Source organism: Polypterus senegalus, chromosome 10, assembly GCF_016835505.1.
Source record: "Polypterus senegalus isolate Bchr_013 chromosome 10, ASM1683550v1, whole genome shotgun sequence".
In the NCBI taxonomy this organism is placed as follows: Eukaryota; Metazoa; Chordata; class Cladistia; order Polypteriformes; family Polypteridae; genus Polypterus; species Polypterus senegalus.
Window position 1 is genome coordinate 36,321,329 of NC_053163.1, and position 20,031 is coordinate 36,341,359.

The window sequence follows — 20,031 nt, forward strand, 5'->3', positions numbered from 1 at the left end:
ATGACTTTACACCAAGTTCAGTTTTTATACATCTCAAAGTGTGCGTGGAAACAGGCGTACACAACATTTTTATGCATACACTCCATTTACACATGAGGACCCTCTTCACCTTTGTCTTTTTGCAAATATTTTGGACGCACCACACACCCCTTTCCAGTAACCACATCACACACCCCCCAACACCCCCCCACCATTGCTCTCCTAATCTGTCTACTGACTTCTTAGGAAGCACCAGAGACATGAATATCACTGCCAAGGTAAGTAAACCTCTCGACAAGGTCAACATTCTCTCTGCAGACAGACACACTGACAATGGCTGTGCCCAAGAGGTCATTAAAGACCTGGATCTTGGTTTTTATCCAGGACACTCGCAAGACCAGACACTCAGACTACTTGCTCAGACTCTCAAGAGCTCTGATCAGAACCTTCATTGACTCCACAAAGATCACAGCATCAACAGCAAAGTCAAGATCAGTGAATCTTTCTTCACCAACAGACATCTCACAGCTGCTGGACCCCACAACACTTCAAACACCCAGTCAATGCAAGAACTTAACAGAGTAGGAGTAAGAACACAACCCTGATGAACCTCTGAATCAACTAGGAAAATTCAGAGAGTCTGCTTCCACTCTGCACAGCACTCAGAGTACTAGTGTACCAGCCGGCCTTGATATCCAGCAACTTTGGAGGGATTCTGCAAAGTCTTATGATGTCCCACAGCGTAGCTCGGTCAGCTGAATTGAAAGCTTTACAAAAATCAACAAAGACTGAATAGAATCTCTGCTGATATTCACATTTGCACTCTTTGAGAACCCTCAGTGCCAGACTGCTCCGGTCACTGGTAGGTGAGCAAGTGATCATAGATCTTAATGATGATGACCCTAGCAAGGTCCTTACCTTATCCCCCTCTATCCCACTTAGCTCTAATCAAAATAATACTAGCAGTCAATACAACTTAGTATAACACAAAGTCTTAAAATCTTCCAGGTATGTTCCTCTGACGTGGAGGCAAGACCCTAATGCAGCGTTTCTCAACCTTTAAGTATTTGCGACCTGAGTTTTCATAACAGTTTTAATCGCGCTCCCCCTAACATTTTTTTGAAATGTAGATGCATATTTTATTATACCTACTTAACTTTTATCAACATTTATCTAACTCTATATTTATTGTTCTAGTATCAGAATGTAGTTTAAGTTAATTTGTTTTGGTTTCAACAGATGTTTTTTTCATATTTTTGATTCTTGTTTTCTTTTTTTCACATCTTCATGCCCCCTTTTTGTTACTTCGCGCCCCCCTAGGGGGGCCCGCCCCACAGGTTGAGAACCACTTCCCTAATGAGAGGAAAAGATGCTAATGATCCTACTTTAACTAAACTTGCTTCATTTCTGGGGGAACTGGGCAGTGTGAGGATTGGCTCTGCTGTGGTATGAGTACAGCTCTGACTTGCAACAGTAGGATCAGACAGTCATGGCTATCATTGAAGCTGTGTAGCAACTGAAGGTATAGCTGGTGGCACAGGAATTGGAATAAGACCTGACAAGTTGTTTAAAGGTGGAGATAAAAGAGTCTGGGTGATAATGAGAAACCAGTCACTTGTCACTTTCAGGTGATTGTAGAGAACAAAGAATCTCATAAGGCAGCGTTTCTCAACCTTTAAGTATTTGTGACCCGAGTTTTCATAACAGTTTTAACCGCGCCCCACTAACATTTTTTTGAAATGTAGATGCATATTTTATTATACCTACTTAACTTTTATCGACATTTATCCAACTCTATATTTATTGTTCTAGTATCAGAATGCAGTTTAAGTTAATTTGTTTTGGTTTCAACATATTATTTTTTGATTCTTGTTTTCTTTTTTTCACATTTTTGTGCCCCCCTTTTTGTTACTTTGCGCACCCCTAGGGTGTCCCGCCCCACAGGTTCAGAACCACTGTCATAAGGGCCAATCCAACATGGGGCTAATTTGTTTTGATGATGTGCTGGGTTATCCATCAGTACTAGATCTCCAGTTCTATAAGGTGTGTACTTTACACTGTGATTGTAGTATAGATGCTGCGGTTGTTGTGCTTTATTTCTAAAAGATCTGTAGGCATTTGACAGTCGTGCCCTAAATGAGGCTGCATATGCTGCAGGGTTGCCAGACATTGCAGAGGCTGAATAGCTTATTTCATTATTAAGTATGTCAAGTGGAACTTGGCCCTCCTGCCCATGAGCCAAAAAGAAAGGTATGAAACTTGTGCTAGCATGGTTTGTTGTGTTAAATGTCAATGCCACTCGAGGTAAATGATCGTCCCATTCTTGACCTATGTCAAACAGAAAATTAGAGAGTTCCTCCTTTAAGATGTGGTTTAAACATTCCACTGCTCACTGCACACTTTGCATAATACGGAGAAGTGCTGAGTTTTTGAATTAACAAGTTGCAAAGGTTTATTATGTGGTCTGACTCCAACTGGTGACCTTGGTCTGAGTGCAGAGCTTCAGGAATTCCATGTTGTGGGATAAACTGTTCAAAAAGACAAGGTGCAACTGAGTCAGCAGTATGACCCCTTAATGGACAAAGGAATATAAATTTAGTATAAAGATCCACCAGCACTAATAAGTAACGGTGACCTTTTGTGGAAATTGGCAGCTTGGTTATGTCTATTGCATCAATCTGGAATGGGCATTTAGGTAAGATAGAAACCAAAGGAGCATATGGGCAAAGTACAAGGGACCTCCAGGACTGACAAACAGCACATTGCTAGCAGTAATTAGCAAAGTCCAAAGACATGCAGGGCCAGTAAAAGGACTGTGTTGCTCTGTCCATTGTCTTGGCCAATCCATAATGACTGCTATTCTCACCTTGCCAAAATCCGCCATCAGTTCTTCTTGGCTCTCGAGTGACCTCATAGCATAGCAGAGGAGTCCTCCATGTGTGGGAAGGCACACAGAGATGATCATCCCAATTTGTGGCCTACATGCCAGTTTTATTTTTTGTGTAACACAACGATAAATATTTAACACTGAGCTACCCAAGAACATGTTTCTTTCCTTCTACACTTCCCCATACTAATTGCTCCTCCTTCCCTTTATAAATAAATCAAACTTTATTTTAATCCTCCTAACATGAACTAAAGCTTTGTGTTTCCAATGGCATTTGCGTTTTGGGGGTGGTGGTAATTTATACTGTAATATCCTTCTATATAAAAGCCGTCGGGATTGTCCTTACGCAGGCGCGGAGTTTCACACACGCCCCGTCCATTTTGAAATGCACGATGGGATTTGTAGTTTCGTTTTTCCAGGTAAAAGATGATTTTCTACTCCAGACTATGCGATTATCTTCTTCTTCTTTCTTACTATATAAAAGCGGTCGGGATTGTCCTTCCGTCCCGTGAGTGGAAAGCGTAGCGGTATCCCGCTTATCACAGACTTACTACTTGCAGCTTGCGGTACGAAGCGACATGATATGAGCAGAGTTCTGGTGCTCCCATCGTTCCCTTGCTTTTGTGCGCGATGCGCTGGAAAAATAGACAAAATTATGTCTCTGGAAATAATTAATGTTGATGGAGTACAAATGCCACACCGCGTAGTAAATATCAGGGGGGTTCAAAAGGGCGACCTCAATATAGAAAAAAAGTTTAAATTTCATCACAAAAATAACAGAAACTACGAGTATTAAAGTAATACCGCTCAAATGCAATATAACCAAATTAATAAGTTTGTATAAAATATCAAATTGATCTACATATTGAATTGCCTTAAGAAGTGGTAAACTTAAAAGTCGGTCGCCTTAAAAGGCGGGTCTGCCTAGTATAGAGATAAACGTCAGTTATTTGTGAAGCAGTAATTTTCTGATCATTTAGTACTTGTAAACACTGATCGGCATTCAGAAACGATCACAGCTCCAGTTTTCCCTACCCTTCCTGATCTGGATTTCTCTTAAATTAAATGCTACCAATAAGGATTAACAGAAATCATCGTCATACTAACTGAATGCACCAATTAAGTAGTTTGCCTTCCAAATATCTTGATCGCCGTCTCATTTTTTTCTTTCTTCCGACTTTAAGAGACACTGTAAACCCTGCAGTCCAAATAACTTAGTTCTTTTAACTTGTGTAAAATTAAATCTTTATTAAAAGTTCAACTAACTTAAAAAAATAAAGTTGTTCTAACTGGCAATATAATTTTGAGTTTTGTAAACTTTATTTATTTGATGGTGTACAACTTAGTTTTGGATTAAGTATCTTATACTCAGAATTATAAAGCCACTTTCACTGTGAATTCTCGAGTTATGACGTTAATGTGTCTGCGTTATTACGTCTGTTGTATGCGCCTCCACCACTGCGACGCGGGAAAGAAAGACGGAAAAACGCTGAGTAAGTATTTATTGTAATAATATATAATACTGTATAAACTAAAAAATAACCATTGTCTTTTTAGTTTGTTGATATGTATGAGTCCATTGTGCAAAACTGAATGTATGTGTCTTTTTATCTGACGACCTTGTCGTTGCAATAGCTCCGTGATATTTCTGTGGTAGAAAAAAGACAAGCTGAAGAAGTGTGGATGAACAGCCAATAAACTTCGCTAATTTTTGGCTCTTGCTAAATTATTCTATCATTTTAACGGTATCACGTAAGTTACGTTATAACGCTAATGCAACTAGTTCAAAGTTTCTTTATGGTTATCGATAAGTGGCTTATTACCAGCAACACGCTGTGACTTTCAAAGGGTGGTACTTAATGACATGAATTAGATGTTAGTGGCGAGGTGGTGTGGTGTCGTTCTTGAAAGCGCGAAAGCTCGTTGATTTTCTTCTACATTTTCTAAATACTTGTTGGAAGTGGAGCGTGCATTTTGAGAAGCTCCGATGCGAACTGAAGTGGATCCTGCTAACCGGTTATGTATTTTTAAGATCTGAAATGAAGGTGTGTATATTGCAGCAGTAATGGTATTTACAAGGTATGGATTGAATTCTCTACTGAGGTAGTTTCAATATTTTACGTATTTCAGTGAGGTGCAGTTGAAAACATTGCAAAACTGTTTTAAAAATCATTAAAACAGAATCAACTCGTGTTCAGCTGAGCCACAGAGCTGCCAGTGCTTACGTGAACAGGTTTGATAATTTGATTACATTGATACATTTTAAAAATAATTGTAAATTTCAGAATCTTTGTTTCATTTTGACAATTATTGTCATAACAAAAACGTACACTCAAAAATAATCTTTTTTAATTTGTTTTCATGCTGTGGTGTCTAGAATGGCTTGGGGCTGTAAATTGTGTTCAGATGTTTGGAGCTCCAGAACCCAATTATTTAAACATTATAGGCTGGAGCACAGTCATTTTTCAAGAGTCAGCCCACTACCATGCCTGTATGATAATTGCATGTGCACATTTCAGACACTGAATGCTTTGAAAACTCATTTGTCAAGATATCATGAACACAGCAGTTACACACACAATGAGCGTGCAGTATTCAGCTGTCCTATGTGCACATTTCAGCAACCATTTTCTGAATCTGCATTACTCTGTCACTACAGAAGACATTTAAAAAACCATGAAACGGTGGTATGTCCATACAGGGACTGTAACTATAGTACAAATGTGTACTCTTCATTTAATTCTCATAAAAGTAGAGTACATCAAAATAACCTTCCATCAGATTTCTGCAGTGGCATCATCAGCATTAAAGAGTCAAGTGCTTTGGAGGAGGAGTTGTCTTCCCAGAGCACAGAAATACAGGATGATTATGACAAACAGGGTGATAATTATGACAAACTAAGAAATCAACTGAAGCTTAATTTAGCTTCTTTATTTTTAAAGATGAAGTCTATACTTCATGTCTCAGACATAGGTACTCAAGAAATAGTCGACCATTTGAATCAATTTTTTTCATTGTCCCAGCCCTTGATAAAGTCATCAGTTAATGACATTTTGCTGAGGTGTGGTCATAATGTTACAGAATCCACTCTGAATGAAGTAGTCAAAGCAGTCATGGATTCAAACATTCTATTTAGTTCTACTTTAGAAGGTGCAGAGTTGTCGTCTTCCAAACGAAGGAGAACATTTATTGAGAATAGATACCCATTTGTAAGGCCAGTTGAGTATCAGCTAGAGAAACCTGGTCATACAATAATGTATGTTCCAGTTCTTCCAATGCTTCAGGAGTTGTTTAAACAAACAGACATTCTCAGCAAGATCAGAGAACATAACACCGACCTTAACCATTATAAGACATACCAAGATGGCTCATATTTTTGTGACAACATCTTACTTTCAAAAGAAGAGCTCAGCTTTTCCATTCAGCTTTATATTGATGATCTTGAAATTGCTAACCCTCTTGGGACTTCTCGTAAAATTCACAAACTTTGTGCAATATACTGGGTCCTAGCCAATTTGCCCCCAAAATACAGGTCAGCATTGCACACTATACAACTAGCTTTGCTAGTAAAAGTGTTAGACCTCCAGAATTATGGTTACTCAGCAGCACTTGCACCATTGGTCCGTGATATTCGCACTTTGGAAGAGGATGGTGTCTTTATTGAATCTCTTGGTCAAAATATAAAGGGCACCATATTATGTGTTTGTGCTGACAATCTAGCTGCCCATGGTTTAGGTGGATTTCTACAGTCATTCAGATCAGAATATGTCTGCAGGTTTTGTATGGCTACAAATGAACAGTTTCAAAACACAGCAGTCAGAGAAGGTCAGTTTACTGCAAGAAACAAGGGCAGTCATGACCTTCATGTACAGACTGTGTTACAGAATGACAGATTAGGAAGCCATTTTGGTGTGAAAGGAAAATGTGTCCTGCGTGAGTCGTTACAGTACTTCCATCCTATCACAGGGTTTCCTCCGGATGTACTACATGATCTTTTGGAGGGAATTGTTCCCTTTGAACTTTCTCTTTGCATAAAAAAGTTGATCCAGTTGAAGTACTTCAGTTTAGAGTATTTAAACCAAAAGATTATATCCTTCCCATACCAGCACACTGATAAATCTGATAAACCTCATCCAATTCCCAAAACATTTCTCTCGAAGAACAATTGGAGGTAATGGACATGAAAATGCCACTCTACTAAGAATGCTTCCACTGTTTGTAGGTAGTGCTGTGCCAGAAGGTAGTGCTATATGGGCAGTTTTGATGGATCTAAAGGAAGTGGTGGAACTAGCATTGTGCCCATCATTCACCGATGAAATGTTAGATTACTTTCAATGCAAAATCAGTGATCATAGGCAGGCATTGCAAGAGGCCTTCCCTAACTGTAGGCTGCTTCCTAAACATCACTATTTGGAGCACTATCCAGATCTAATAAAGTGCTTTGGACCACTTGTGCATGTTTGGACCATGAGGTTTGAGGCTAAGCATCACTTTTTTAAAAGAGCTGTACAAGATGTGCACAATTTTAGAAACATTTTGAAGACACTTGCAGTTAGACATCAAAACATGATGGCATATCATCTTCATGCACCGTCATTTTTCAAGCCAAAGATACAGATATCAAGAGTTGACTCGGTTTTGGTGTCATCACTACCCCAGATAGCTCAGTTACATTTAAGGGATGTAACAGATAGTGACACAGTCTACAGTACCAGAATGGTGACAATTGATGGCACAGACTACTCCTGTGGGATGTTTGTATCTGCTGGATTCAATGGGGGACTGCCGAAATTTACCAAAATTGTTGAGCTCTACATAGTGAACCACGTAGTTTGCTTTCTTTGTAATGATTTTGATTCATGGTATTCAGAACATTTTCACTGTTATGAGCTGTCAGCCACACCCACAGGCTTGTCTGTTCACCTGCTCTCTGATCTCAATGATACAGTCACCTTTTCTGCATACAGAATTGAAAGTTTGCTGCTGTTGACTCCAAAAAGATTCATACCACTCAAGCAAGATTAGGAACCTTAAATAGTAAGTAATTGCAACTTTTGTTTGGTCAGTTCTAATGTGGTCAGTGTATATTCTATATAACTGCATCATATTTTGTAATACAGAGTTATATTTGAGTTTTTTGGTTTTTTTTTCAGTTATCTTAATCTTTAAAAGCTATACTTTGTCAGTTTTTGACCTTAACCTCACTAATGAAGGGGCTCATGATATTTATTTGGTAATGTACTCTATAAATACTATACAACACACAATAACCTGGCATTTGCCAATGTAGAGTTGATCAGATTCTTCTCACCAGCTCTTGCTCTGCCATATGCATCTTTGTTTCCTGACACTGTGCTCCTTGTCACATTATCTTTTTAGTGTTGGTATTTGTTAGTTTTTGATACTATAATGAAAAACTAATGCAGAACTGAGAGATATTCCATGGTGGATGATAATGTAAATTATACCATTTCTGGCTATACTGTACATAATAACTTGTGCCTTTTTAAAAACTACCAAATTCTCTTTCAATTATTATTTTATTTTTCTTTGATAAATTTATAGTACAATGGCAGCCGAAGACTCACAAACGATGATTCTTGGATAGTTGAGAAAAACCATGCACGCAAATTAAAGCTCAGCTCACGGCCAGCCTCTGTTGATGCACTGATTAAGATTATAAAAGAACAAATGGAATTGGATCTTCAGTTCACCTTACAATATGAAGATCCAGACTTTGATGGAAGACTTACCTCCCTGGTTGACATCAAAGAATTGCCACAAAAATCAGTTTTGCATATAACATTTGAAGAAGATTTCAGTTCTTCTAGTTCTGTTGCATCTACTGAAATACTGTCAGATGTATCAAGCCCTGAACGTTTAACTAGATGGCCTTTGGATTTGTTTCCAGTTCCTACGTTTTCTTTTGATGTTGAGTTAAAACTTAGAGAAGGGAATGCAGAGTTTGAGAAGACTGGGAGACCTCTTAAACTGACAAGAGACCAAAAACATGATATTTTGGATAAGCTTGCATCTACTATCTATGGCTTCTCTGCTTACCCAAGTGGCAAACAGATTGCATTTGTAGCTGAAGCACTTGTCACAAAACATCCGTGTTTGAAAGAAGCAGGGTCTAACACTGGATGGAATGGCTGGAAGAACAGCCTGCTGTTTAAAATGGGCAATTACAGGAACAAGATGAGAAGGGCAGGATGCATTGAAGTCTCTATAAATGCTGGCAAAAGAAGCCAAAATAATCCTGACAATGAATCTCCACACTCTGGTATTAAAAGACCCAAGCGTGCAGAGGTTAACTTTCTGCCCAACTTTCCCAAGGGAGAAAATTCCACATCTCTTGAGTGCTTGAGGGAACAGATCATTGAAGAGCTAAAGAAGACTGAGAGAAATCTACCTCTGATTGGAAGGATGATGCAGACCACATTTGCCCTGAGACGACAGACCATCATCCAATTCAGCCCACCAGTGAAAGAAATTCTGGACCTCTGGCCTGCTCTGCGCATAGAGTCTGAGGTAAAATGGTTTATCTGCTGTTTCAATGATGCTCCAGTGCTTATATGCCCCATTCTGTGAAAATAATATTTATATTGAATTAATATGTACTGATGTTCTATTACTGTTTACATAGGTGTATGCAGAATTCCAGCGGATCACAAACCAGAACTTGCGCAACATATTCTATGCAGAGCTTGATCGTCACATCCCACGCTTGATGACCTTGTTTAGGCAGAAGGCATCCAAAACTGGAAAGATTGCAGATTCTTTGGCTGGCATTTTGAAAGTCCATGACGAACAGGTACTACACTGCCTATTTCAAAGTTACAGAAGTGAAATATGAGCTTTTTAATTAGCCAACTTGTATGTGTGTTATTAGTTGCTGTTGTGGAATGCTGTTCCAGTATGTATCTTATTTTGAGTAAAGTGCTAAATCATTGGCTACTTGTCTTTTTACAGAATATCACTACATGTGTATTTCATGGCCCACATAATGCTTAGGATGCTTAGGGTTAGGCCATTGACCACACCTTTATTTGCTGCTGCTAAGAGGGTAATATTGTTTGGATCACAATGCAGGGCTTCATGTTTGGTTTAGTCACCATATTTTGGACACAGTTTGAATGAAAAACTAAGCCTAATTCTTATTTAGTTCAGTTTAGTTTATGTTATACTTTCACTTTAGACAGTCTTAGCTGGTGTTTAAATTCTGAACTTAATTTATACAATAAAATGTAATTCTGTCTACAATTCTGTTCTCCTTAGGAATTACATGATATACACACAAAACGTACAACTGTTCTCCATGCACTTCCTGTGTTTCTGCGAGAGGATTGGTCTGGATTTTTGAGGACATGCAAGGTTGGTTATAAACTTATATCACACATTTTAGATTTTAAACTTCCTGCTTGTGATGGTGTATTCTTTTAAGTTATTGATTGTGAAATAGCTGTGTTTCCATTTCTTTCAGGACATTGATGAGGCAGAGCTTGTGAATGCACCTATGGCCCTTATTACACTGAACAGGGACAACACCAGCAGTCCAGTTCACTACCAATCTGAAAATGTCTTGATTGTTATTGAAAGTGAAGTTGTAATTACTCTTCCCAGGTTTGTGGATGCCCTTGTGGTAATGTTCAGTCTCATATATGCTCTGCATCTTAGTTATCCCAAAGGACTAACAAACACTTTTGAATTCTTTCAAAAGATTTTGCTTAGTTTGGAAGATGGCAAATTGTCACCCAGACTGCAGACTCTAAAGAATGATTTGATGATATATACCTAAAAACTGATCTGAGAAAGTGATGTCTAGCCTTAAAAGAATTGAATTGAAAAAGTGCACTTTTGGCACTTAGTTTGATATGTAATATACTGAGTCACAGTAGTTGTTAAATGTTGCCTGTTTCACTCCGTCTCACCACAAATGTTGAGTTTGAACCAGTGTACTGAGCTCACTTTTTTGTTCAACTTGGAAGAATTTAATATGTTCATAAACAATATGTGCATTTAATATGTAATATAATTCAAATAACATGCACTACTTCATGGCTGCCTGTAGTCTCATCCATTGTTGGTGTCATTTTAAAGTTTCTTAACTTGAAAAGACAATTTCAAATCTAATACTCTTAATGAGATGAGAGGAAGTCTAAGATGTACACATATTAAATTGTTCTTCAGTCTGAAAATTGTTAGAATCTGTAGCATATTGGCACAATTGGGAACACTAAAATCCTGTAATCCAGAACATTTGATCTGACACTGATGTAGAGGTAGCCATAAGAATTAGAAAGGGTTAAAATTTAAAGAAGGATATGTTATTTTATGTAACCTGTTGCACTATGTCTGTGTATGTTATGTATTTTTATAATAGCAATTTATTAATGTTGCAGTGAATGTTCAAATAAAACTTTTGAATAACAGTACATGCCTGAGTTTTATTTATTTAAAGGTGTAAGTACAACTAATACATTTTGTGTTTAGATAACTCGAAATAGGCAATGCTTTAATTAAAAATTTTTAAGTTACACTTTCTTAATTTGATCTGAGAATAACATTTTTAATTATTATTACGTATTACTAAAATATTTGAGTATAAATATGCAGTAATTTAATTTAACCCGAGTTAAATATTACAAGTCACTTACTCAAAAAAATAGGCTTGAAAAATTAACATTTTAAGTTAATTAACTTAATTTTTTTGTGGCAACTTATTGCCTCAATTTTTTTTTGTTTTGCTAACTTGTTCGGGTTTACAGTGTACATCACAGAGAATCATATCCCCACATCTCTCTTTTTTGTTTGTATTTTCCCCTTGATATCTGTATCTGTCAGGGCTGATCTCCCCGTGAACCGAAGTTTATCATCGACAGAAAGCCACACAGTGATTTATTTTACTCCTTACTGACAGCGTTTCATTTAAGAGTAATCCAAATCAGGAAAAAGTAAAGGATGGACCCTCTATGTGTAGAGTAAATTAGAGCGGTTTTTTCTACATGCTGATCAATGATCAGAGATAGCGAATGCTCAGGATATTCCTGCTTCACAGATAACCAATGATTTGTTCCGAGGGGTGCAAGGACATCTTACTTAGACTGAACTTACCAGGGACGTTCAAAATGTTCACGCACTTTAACTATATTTAGGCCTATTAAGAATTTCAAAAACAATACAAAACTTTTCGACGTACATATTCACCTTTGTTTGCGATTCAATTTTCCCAGCGTCATACCAGTTTTTTTATTGCCCAATTCCTCCTGTCTTCACCGAAAATATAAAAGTGCGGAAACTTTTTGAACGCCCCTCATAATAAAACTCGGCTCATGTATCCATTGTATGGTACGCTCAAAAAGTATTCTGACAAGTAATACCTTTCATATTTTCTTCTAATCAAATATCAGATCGCTTAAGGTAAGGCATTTTCGTGTATGTGAAATGCACAGACTAAACACTTTCTACTAGGACAGTAAATGCTATGGTTATTTATTAGTCCTTTTTCGCACTAATAAAGGAGATCCCGTGCTTAGCATCCGACAGTGTGTTTCTCTGTGCGTTTTCAATAACGAATTAATAATTCGTTTGAAGTGTTTTTTTTTTGTTATGAAAATACAGTACTGTTGTTGGCATATAAATGTAAAATGCTATCAAGTGAAAGAGGTGTTCCCCTTGTTAAGTGCTCGCGTGATTATAGTGCACGGCGGTGCGCATGTGCATGTAAAAGATTTTTTTTTTTTTTGTAAAAAAAGGAGACTGCGTGACCGGTGTACTACTTTGACCCTGGTCAACAAGCTTCAGTGTTGCTATTCTTCCGACATTTGTATATTACCCAAGAGTACGCTGTTAATAATTTTCTTGCCATCGCAAGGACATTTAGTCTACATGTCAACAACTGTCACTTGTGTATCAGCATGCGCAGATCTATGGCGTTATTTCAGTGCCACTATTCTGAGCACACGTAAAAAAATATTGAGCGCACGTAAAAAAAGATTGCAAGTGCAAGTGTTGCATTTTGAAGAGAAATTTATTTTGAGCGTACAAAAGCTGAATTTGAGTGAACAAAATTCATTGCTGCGTGCAAAAAATGTATTTCAGTGTTTGCGCTTATCCATATACACACACACAATAGCACCCCTCTCGCTCAGTTTTTTGCATTTGCGCTTGCTCGCAATGTGTGTCTTGCGCTCACAACATTCTCTGCTGCGAGCGCTCAACTCTCTGTACACCGTTATAAGTGTGCCAGAAAACCAACCAATCACAGACTTGGTTTCAAAAATTCTGATTGGCTCTTACGGTCTCCAATCAGCTCGCTAGCTGCTGCATTCCGGACACCGGAAACACTGTCCACTCAGCCTCGCTTCTTGCAGATAGAGGGATAGTCTTAACAAATAATATATTTTAAAATAAAATAATTAAAGATATTATCCGCAAATTGGGGTTTAATTGAGTTTAGCTGGATTTAGCTACATTTCGGACTGTTTCCGGAATGCAGCAGCTAGCGAGCCGTAAGAGCCAATCAGAATTTTTGAAACCAAGTCTGTGATTGGTTGGTTTTGTGGCACACTTATAACGGTGTACAGAGAGTTGAGCGCTTGCAGCAGAGAATGTTGTGAGCGCAAGCAACACATTGCGCAAGCGCAAATGAAAAACTGAGCGAGAGGGGTGCTATTGTGTGTGTGTATATGGATAAGTGCAAACACTGAAATACATTTTTTGCACGCAGCAATGAATTTTGTTCACTCAAATTCAGCTTTTGTACGCTCAAAATAAATTTCTCCTCAAAATGCAACACTTGCACTTGCAATATTTTTTTACGTGCGCTCAGAATAGTGGCACTGAAATAACGCCATACAGATCTACTCAGTCCGTGCTGTAAAGTGAAAGTCAGAGACTCTTGCAAGCGCATGCAGCGTGTAACAAATCGTTACGGCATATCATACGCAGTAAATGTTTATGCATGCATAAAAAAAATCGGGCAGCACCGTGAACTGTGCGGATCGGGTGGTGTTGGTGCTATAAAAACGGCTAATGCAGAGCAGCAGCCCAATTGCTAACAACGACAAAACTTGACAATTGATGCTCGAAAACTTTAATCACCGATGGCGGAGTTTCCTGTGACCGTAACTACAGGAGTATCGTGACTACAAGTGGCGTACTAGCATCAACAGCGGAGCACACAATAACACGACTATTAGCATCTAATGGTGACTCTGTGGCACCGATGCGTTGTGAGTACGGAGGCTTTGAGTTTAATATTCGAGAATGTTTAAGCACCTCTGTATAATTAATTACTGATAAATCAGCACCATCTAAAAAGCTTCATAAAATACATCTACTTGACCGCAATCCAGGTGCCTCGATCGGACTAGGTAGTCTAGAAATTATTAAACAAAATAGACGTTTAGTTTATTTGATATACACATTCTCCTTCTTTCCCGCCTACATAGGCCTATTTATGTAACTTATTTCCCCGGCATTCTCCCAGCCTCATCCTCCATCACAGTTAAAAAGCTCTTGCCCCGGGTGACAGATTATTTTTTTTCCCACTTTCTTTCATTTGTGCGGAAATGACTACCCTTTCTCAGCTCACATGTAGCCGTAAAATTTCGACATCGACCTGGTTATCTTCGGCTGTCGTCAACTGACGTTTTCAAACACTCTTTTTTCAATACATCTGATAAGAGGTTTACACCAACAATCAAACACTTTTACTTTACAGTGATAAAATCAATAAAACATAAGGTCTAAAATCATGCTTTTTTCTCTCAATAGTACATACAATTTATTTCCCGGTCTCTTTCGATAAAAATAGTGAATGATCAATCTTTCTGGTATACACTCACCCCATAAATGAGACTTAGAATAATGCAGACGCATTTATAAAAGTACCCACAGGAATCCCGCGCCATGCTCCTTGCAGACTGTCCTGAAACGTTACACCCACGGCAATAATGTGAATCACAAAACAGTAAGAAGTCGCGGGATGCTGTTCAAATGAACTCGAATGCTCCGCCTGCTTCATGTCGCCGTTATATATTCAATTTTGACGCGCATTTACAGGTTTCATTTTTTCTGTTCAGCGAGTTAGTTTTGAGCTGGTAATCTGAGGGATGTTCATACTGCGTAGTCGTGACGGTGCACGGTTTCCTGGTGCGAAATTGTTTTGGGGGAGCAAATAGATAACATTGACAAAATATTTTCAGACGACACCTCAAATGGTGTTCAGAAATTGTGCGTATTTAAATAGATGTGCAGGTGGTAAGTTCGGAGGAACGTTTTTTTTTTTTTAAGTGTGTTTTTCAGCGATGTTGGATGTCAGACATTTCAACATACTGTAAAGAATATAAAGAAGGCATAGTTTTATGATGCAATTAAATGGGTTTTGAAACAGACAAGTAGAAAAATAAGATGGATACGATGCGCACAGCTTTCAAATTACACACATTTACAACTCAAGTTTTGTTTCACACATTCATTTTATTTTGGAAGGTACACTTGATTCTCCCTTTATTTTTTATTTTTCTCTCTCACAGCTGAGAGAGAATAGTTTTACTGGAGCACACCTCTGTAAGATTTGAATCGTATATATATATATAGAGAGAGAGAGAGAGAGCGGTGTTTTGTTATTGGACTTCTGTGCTCATCACGGATTATCCATAACAAACACCATGTTCAAGCATAGAGGTGTTTATATGTGCACTGGGCACCAGGACACCCTAGGCCTCAGTTCGATGATCGACTTTGTGGTTGTGTCGTCAGACTTGCAGCCACATCTCTTGGACAGTCCGGTGAAGAGAGGGATGTAGCTGTCAGCTGATCACCAGATTGGTGATGAGTTGGCTTCGATGGTGGGGGAGAATGCGGGTGGTCGGTGCCTGTCGTGGAAGCAATCCCCAAACTCGTTGGTGGACACCAGTGGTGAGGGATGCTGTCAAGTTGAAGAATAAGCCCTACAGGACCTTTTTGTCTTGTGGGACTCTGGAGGCAGCTGATAGGTACCGGCAGGCCAAGCGGAATGTGGCTTCGGTGGTTGCTGAGGCAAAAACTCGGGCATGGGAGGAGTTTGGAGAGACCATGGAGAACGACTTTTGGACGGCTTCGAGGAGATTCTGGTCCACCATCCACCATCTCAGGAGGGGGAAGCAGTGCAGTGTCAACACTGTATATGGTGGGGATGGTGCGCTGCTGACCTCGACTTGGGATGTTGTGGGTCGGTGGGGGGGAGTACTTCGAAGACCTCCTCAATCCCAATAACATGCCTTCCTATGAGGAAGAAGGGCCTTGGGACTCGGAGGTGGGCTCTCCAATCTCTGGGACTGAGGTCACTGAGGTGGTCAAAAAACCCATTGGTGGCAGGGCCCCGGGGGTGGATGAGATATGCTCGGAGTTCCTCAAGGCTCTGGATGTTGTAGGACTGTCTTGGTTGACACGCCTCTGCAACATCGCATGGACATCGGGGACAGTGCCTCTGGATTGGCAGACCGGGGTGGTGGTCCCCCTCTTTAAGAAGGGGGAAGGAGGATGTGTGTTTGTCACTGATTCAGTTCATAACTTTTATGGACAGAATTTCTAGGCGCAGCCAGGGGGGGTCCAGTTTGGTGGACTCAGGATTGGTTCACTGCTTTTGCAGATGTTGTCCTGTTTGCTTCATCAGGCCGTGATCTTCAGCTCTCTCTGGATCAGTTCACAGCTGAGTGTGAAGCAGCAGGGATGGGAATCAGCACCTCCAAATCCAAGACCACAGTCCTCAGCTGGAAAAGGGTGGAGTGCCCTCTCAGGGTTGGGAGCGAGATCCTGCCCCAAGTGGAGAAGTTCAAGTATCTTGTGGTCTTGTTCATGAGTGAGGGAAGAATGGAGCATGAGATCAACAGGCGGATCTGTGCGGCGTCTGCATCGGTCTGTCGTGGTGAAAAAGAAGCTGATCCGTAAGGCAAAGCTCTCAATTTACCAGTCAATCTATATTCCTACCCTCACCTATGGTCATGAGCTATGGATAGTGACCGAAAGAATAAGATCATGAATACAAGTGGCTGAAATGAGTTTCCTCCGCAGGGTGTCTGGGCTTTCCCTTAAAGATAGGATGAGAAGCTCAGTCATCTGGGAGGGGCTCAAAGTAGAACCGCTGCTCCTCCGCATCAAGAGGAGTCAGATGAGGTGGCTTGGGCATCTGATCAGGATGCCTCCTGGATGACTCCCTGGTGAGGTGTTCCAGGCACGTCCAACTGGGACGAGGCCCCAGGGAAGACCCAGGACACACTGGAGGGACTATGTCTCCCAGCTGGCCTGGGAATGCCTCGGGATTCTCCTGGAAGAACTAGAAGAAGTGGTCGGGGAGAGGGAAGTCTGGGCATCTCTGCTCAAGCTGCTGCCCCTGCGACCCAATCTTGGATAAGTGGAAGAGGATGGATGGATGGATGGATATATATATCACTGCTCAAAAAAAATTTTTTGATAAATTTTGAAAAAACATCAGATCTCAAGAGGAAATAAAATTGTGCTGGATATCTATTCTATATGGACTGGATAATGTGTTAGGAACTACAGGATGCCACATTGTTTGATGGAAATTAAAATTATCAACCCACAGAGGGCTGAATTCAAAGACACCCCAAAAATCAAACTGAAAAAATAATGCGACAGGCAGGCTAGTCCATTTTGCCGAAATGTCATTGCAGCAACTCAGAATCATACACAGTAGTTATGGCCCCCACGTGCTTGTAGGCATGCCTGACAACGTCACGTAGAGGTGGTCTATTGGATTTAGGTGAGGCAAGCATGGGGGTCAGTCAATGGTATCAATTCCTTCATCCTCCAGGAACCTGCATACTCTCGCCACATGAGGCCAGGCATTGTCGTGCGCCAGGAGGAACCCAGGACCCACTGCACCAGCATAGGGTCTGACGATGGGTCCAAGGATTTCATCCTGATACCTAATGGCAGTCAAGGTGCTGTTGTCTAGTCTGTAGAGGTCTGTGCGTCCCTCCATGGATATGCCTCCCCAGACCATCACTGACCCACCAACAAACTGGCCAGGTCATGCTGAACGCTGTTACAGGCAGCATATCGTTCTTCATGGCTTCTCCAGATCCTTTCGTGTCTGTCACATGCTCAGGGTGAACCTGCTCTCATCTGTGAAAAGCACTGGGTGCCAGTGGTGGACCTGTCAATTATGGTATTTATGTAAAATTCCAATTGAGCTCTGAGCTCTGAGTCCTGGGCATTGAGCACAGAGCCCAATAGAGGAAGTCGGGCCCTCAGGCCACCCTCATGAAGTTTGTTTCTGGTTGTTTGGTCAGAGACACTCACACCAGTGGGCTGCTGGAGATCATTATGTAGGGCTCTGGCAGTGCTCATCCTGTTCCTCCTTGCCCAAAGGAGCAGAAACCCATCTTGCTGATGGGTTAAGGACCTTCTATGGCCCTGTCCAGCTCTTCTAGAATAACTGACTGTCTCCTAGAATAACTGCCTGTCTCCTAGAATCACCTCCATGCCCTTGAGACTGTACTGGGAGATACAGCAAACCTTCTGGCAATAACACGTATTGATGTGCCATCCTGGATAAGCTGGACTACCTGTACAGTCTCTGTAGGGTCCAGGCATCACCTCATGGTACCAATAGTGACACTGACCGTAGCCAAATGCAAAAATAGTGAAACAGTCCGAAAAAATGAGGAGGGAAAAATGTCAGTGGGTCATCTCGTTGTTGCCCCTCTAGTGCACCTGTTGTTAATTTCATTAACACCAAAGCAGCTGAAACTGATTAACAACCCCCTCTGCTACTTAACTGACCAGATCAATATCCTAGATGTTTCATTGACGTGATGATATACTCTAAAAGGTTTTCTTTTGAGCAGTGTGTGTATATATATATATATATTTTTTTTTCCCCCATGGGTTCACCACCTATGGGAGGGGCCAAGGAATGCAGGTGCAGTGTGAGTTGGGTGGTGGCTGAAGGCGGGGACCTTGGTGGTCTGATCCTCGGCTACAGAAGCTGGCTCTTGGGACGTGGAATGTCACCTCTCTGAAGGGGAAGGCGCTGGAGCTGGTGCGCGAGGTCGAGAGGTTCCAGCTAGATATAGTCGGGCTCACCTCGACACACAGCTTGTACTCTGAAACCAATCTCCTTGAGAAGGGCTGGACTCTCTACCACTCTGGAGTTGCCCCCGGTGAGAGGCACTGAGCGGGTGTGGGCATACTTATTGCCCCCCGACTTGGAACCTGTTCATTGGGGTTTACCCCGGTGGAAGAGAGGGTAGCCTCCCTCCGCTTTCGGGTGGGGGGACGGGTACTAACTGTTGTTTGTACGTATGCACCGAACAGCAGTTTGGAGTACCCACCCTTTTGGAGTCCCTGGAGGGGTTGCTAGAGGGCATACCTTCAGGAGACTCCCTCGTACTGCTCGAAGACTTCATTGCTCATGTGGGCAATGACAGTGAGACCTGGAAGGGCGAGATTGGGAGGAATGGCCCCCTCGACCTGAACCCGAGTGGTGTTTTGTTATTGGACTTCTGTGTTCATCATGGATTGTCCATAACGAACACCATGTTCGAGCATAGCAGTGTTCATATGTGCACTTGGCACCAGGACACCCTAGGCCTCAGTTCGATGATCGAATTTCGTTTCGTCGTTTCGTTGGACCTGCGGCCACATGTCTTGGACACTTGGATAAAGAGAGGGGCAGAGCTGTCAACCGATCACCACCTGGTGGTGAGTAGGCTTCAATGGTGGGTGGGGGTGCCGGTCAGGCCTGGTAGGCCCAAACATGTTGTGAGGATCTGCTGGGAACGTCTGGCAGAGTCCCCTGTCAGAAGTAGCTTCAACTCCCACCTCTTTGACCACGTCCTGAGGGAGGTAAGGGACATTGAGTCCGAATGGGCCATGTTCCGTGCCTCTATTGTTGAGGCGGCTGACCGGAGCTGTGGCCGTAAGGTGGTCGGTGTCTGTCGTGGCGGCAATCCCCAAACTCGTTGGTGGACACTGGTGGTGAGGGATGCTTTTAAGCTTAAGAAGGAGTCCTACAGGACCTTTTTGTCCTGTGGGACTCTGGTGGCAGCTGATAGGTACCGGCAGGCCAAGCGGAATGCGGCTTCGGTGCTTGCTGAGGCAAAAACTCTGGCGTGGGAGAAGTTTGGGGAGGCCATGGAGAATGACTTTCG

At 41.2% G+C, this 20,031-nt stretch overlaps 2 protein-coding genes and 1 long non-coding RNA gene across 5 annotated transcripts in view; 2 read left to right on the forward strand and 1 right to left on the reverse strand.

Moving 5' to 3' along the window:
- The window catches only part of LOC120537073 (CD9 antigen-like), a 112,946-nt gene extending 97,956 nt beyond the window's left edge, over positions 1–14,990 (reverse strand). For 2 of the 3 annotated variants that reach the window (XM_039765709.1, XM_039765707.1), the window contains exon 1: positions 14,766–14,990. In XM_039765709.1, the coding sequence (XP_039621643.1) occupies positions 14,766–14,894 (129 nt within the window). In that variant the 5' untranslated portion in view covers positions 14,895–14,990. Of the gene's footprint in view, positions 1–14,715 lie in introns of all 3 variants that reach the window. The other variant, XM_039765708.1, reaches the window with a different exon arrangement.
- LOC120537074 lies at positions 4,312–8,468 on the forward strand. The gene is made up of 3 exons (XR_005635257.1): positions 4,312–4,359; positions 7,834–7,903; positions 8,432–8,468. It is a non-coding gene; the product is annotated as an uncharacterized LOC120537074 (long non-coding RNA).
- Positions 8,474–11,301, forward strand: LOC120537072. Its single transcript, XM_039765706.1, has 4 exons — positions 8,474–9,397; positions 9,513–9,680; positions 10,145–10,240; positions 10,350–11,301. The coding sequence occupies exons 1-4, from the start codon at positions 8,558–8,560 to the stop codon at positions 10,662–10,664; spliced, it is 1,419 nt and encodes a 472-aa protein (XP_039621640.1). The 5' UTR covers positions 8,474–8,557; the 3' UTR covers positions 10,665–11,301.
- Positions 14,991–20,031: the final 5,041 nt, after the last annotated feature.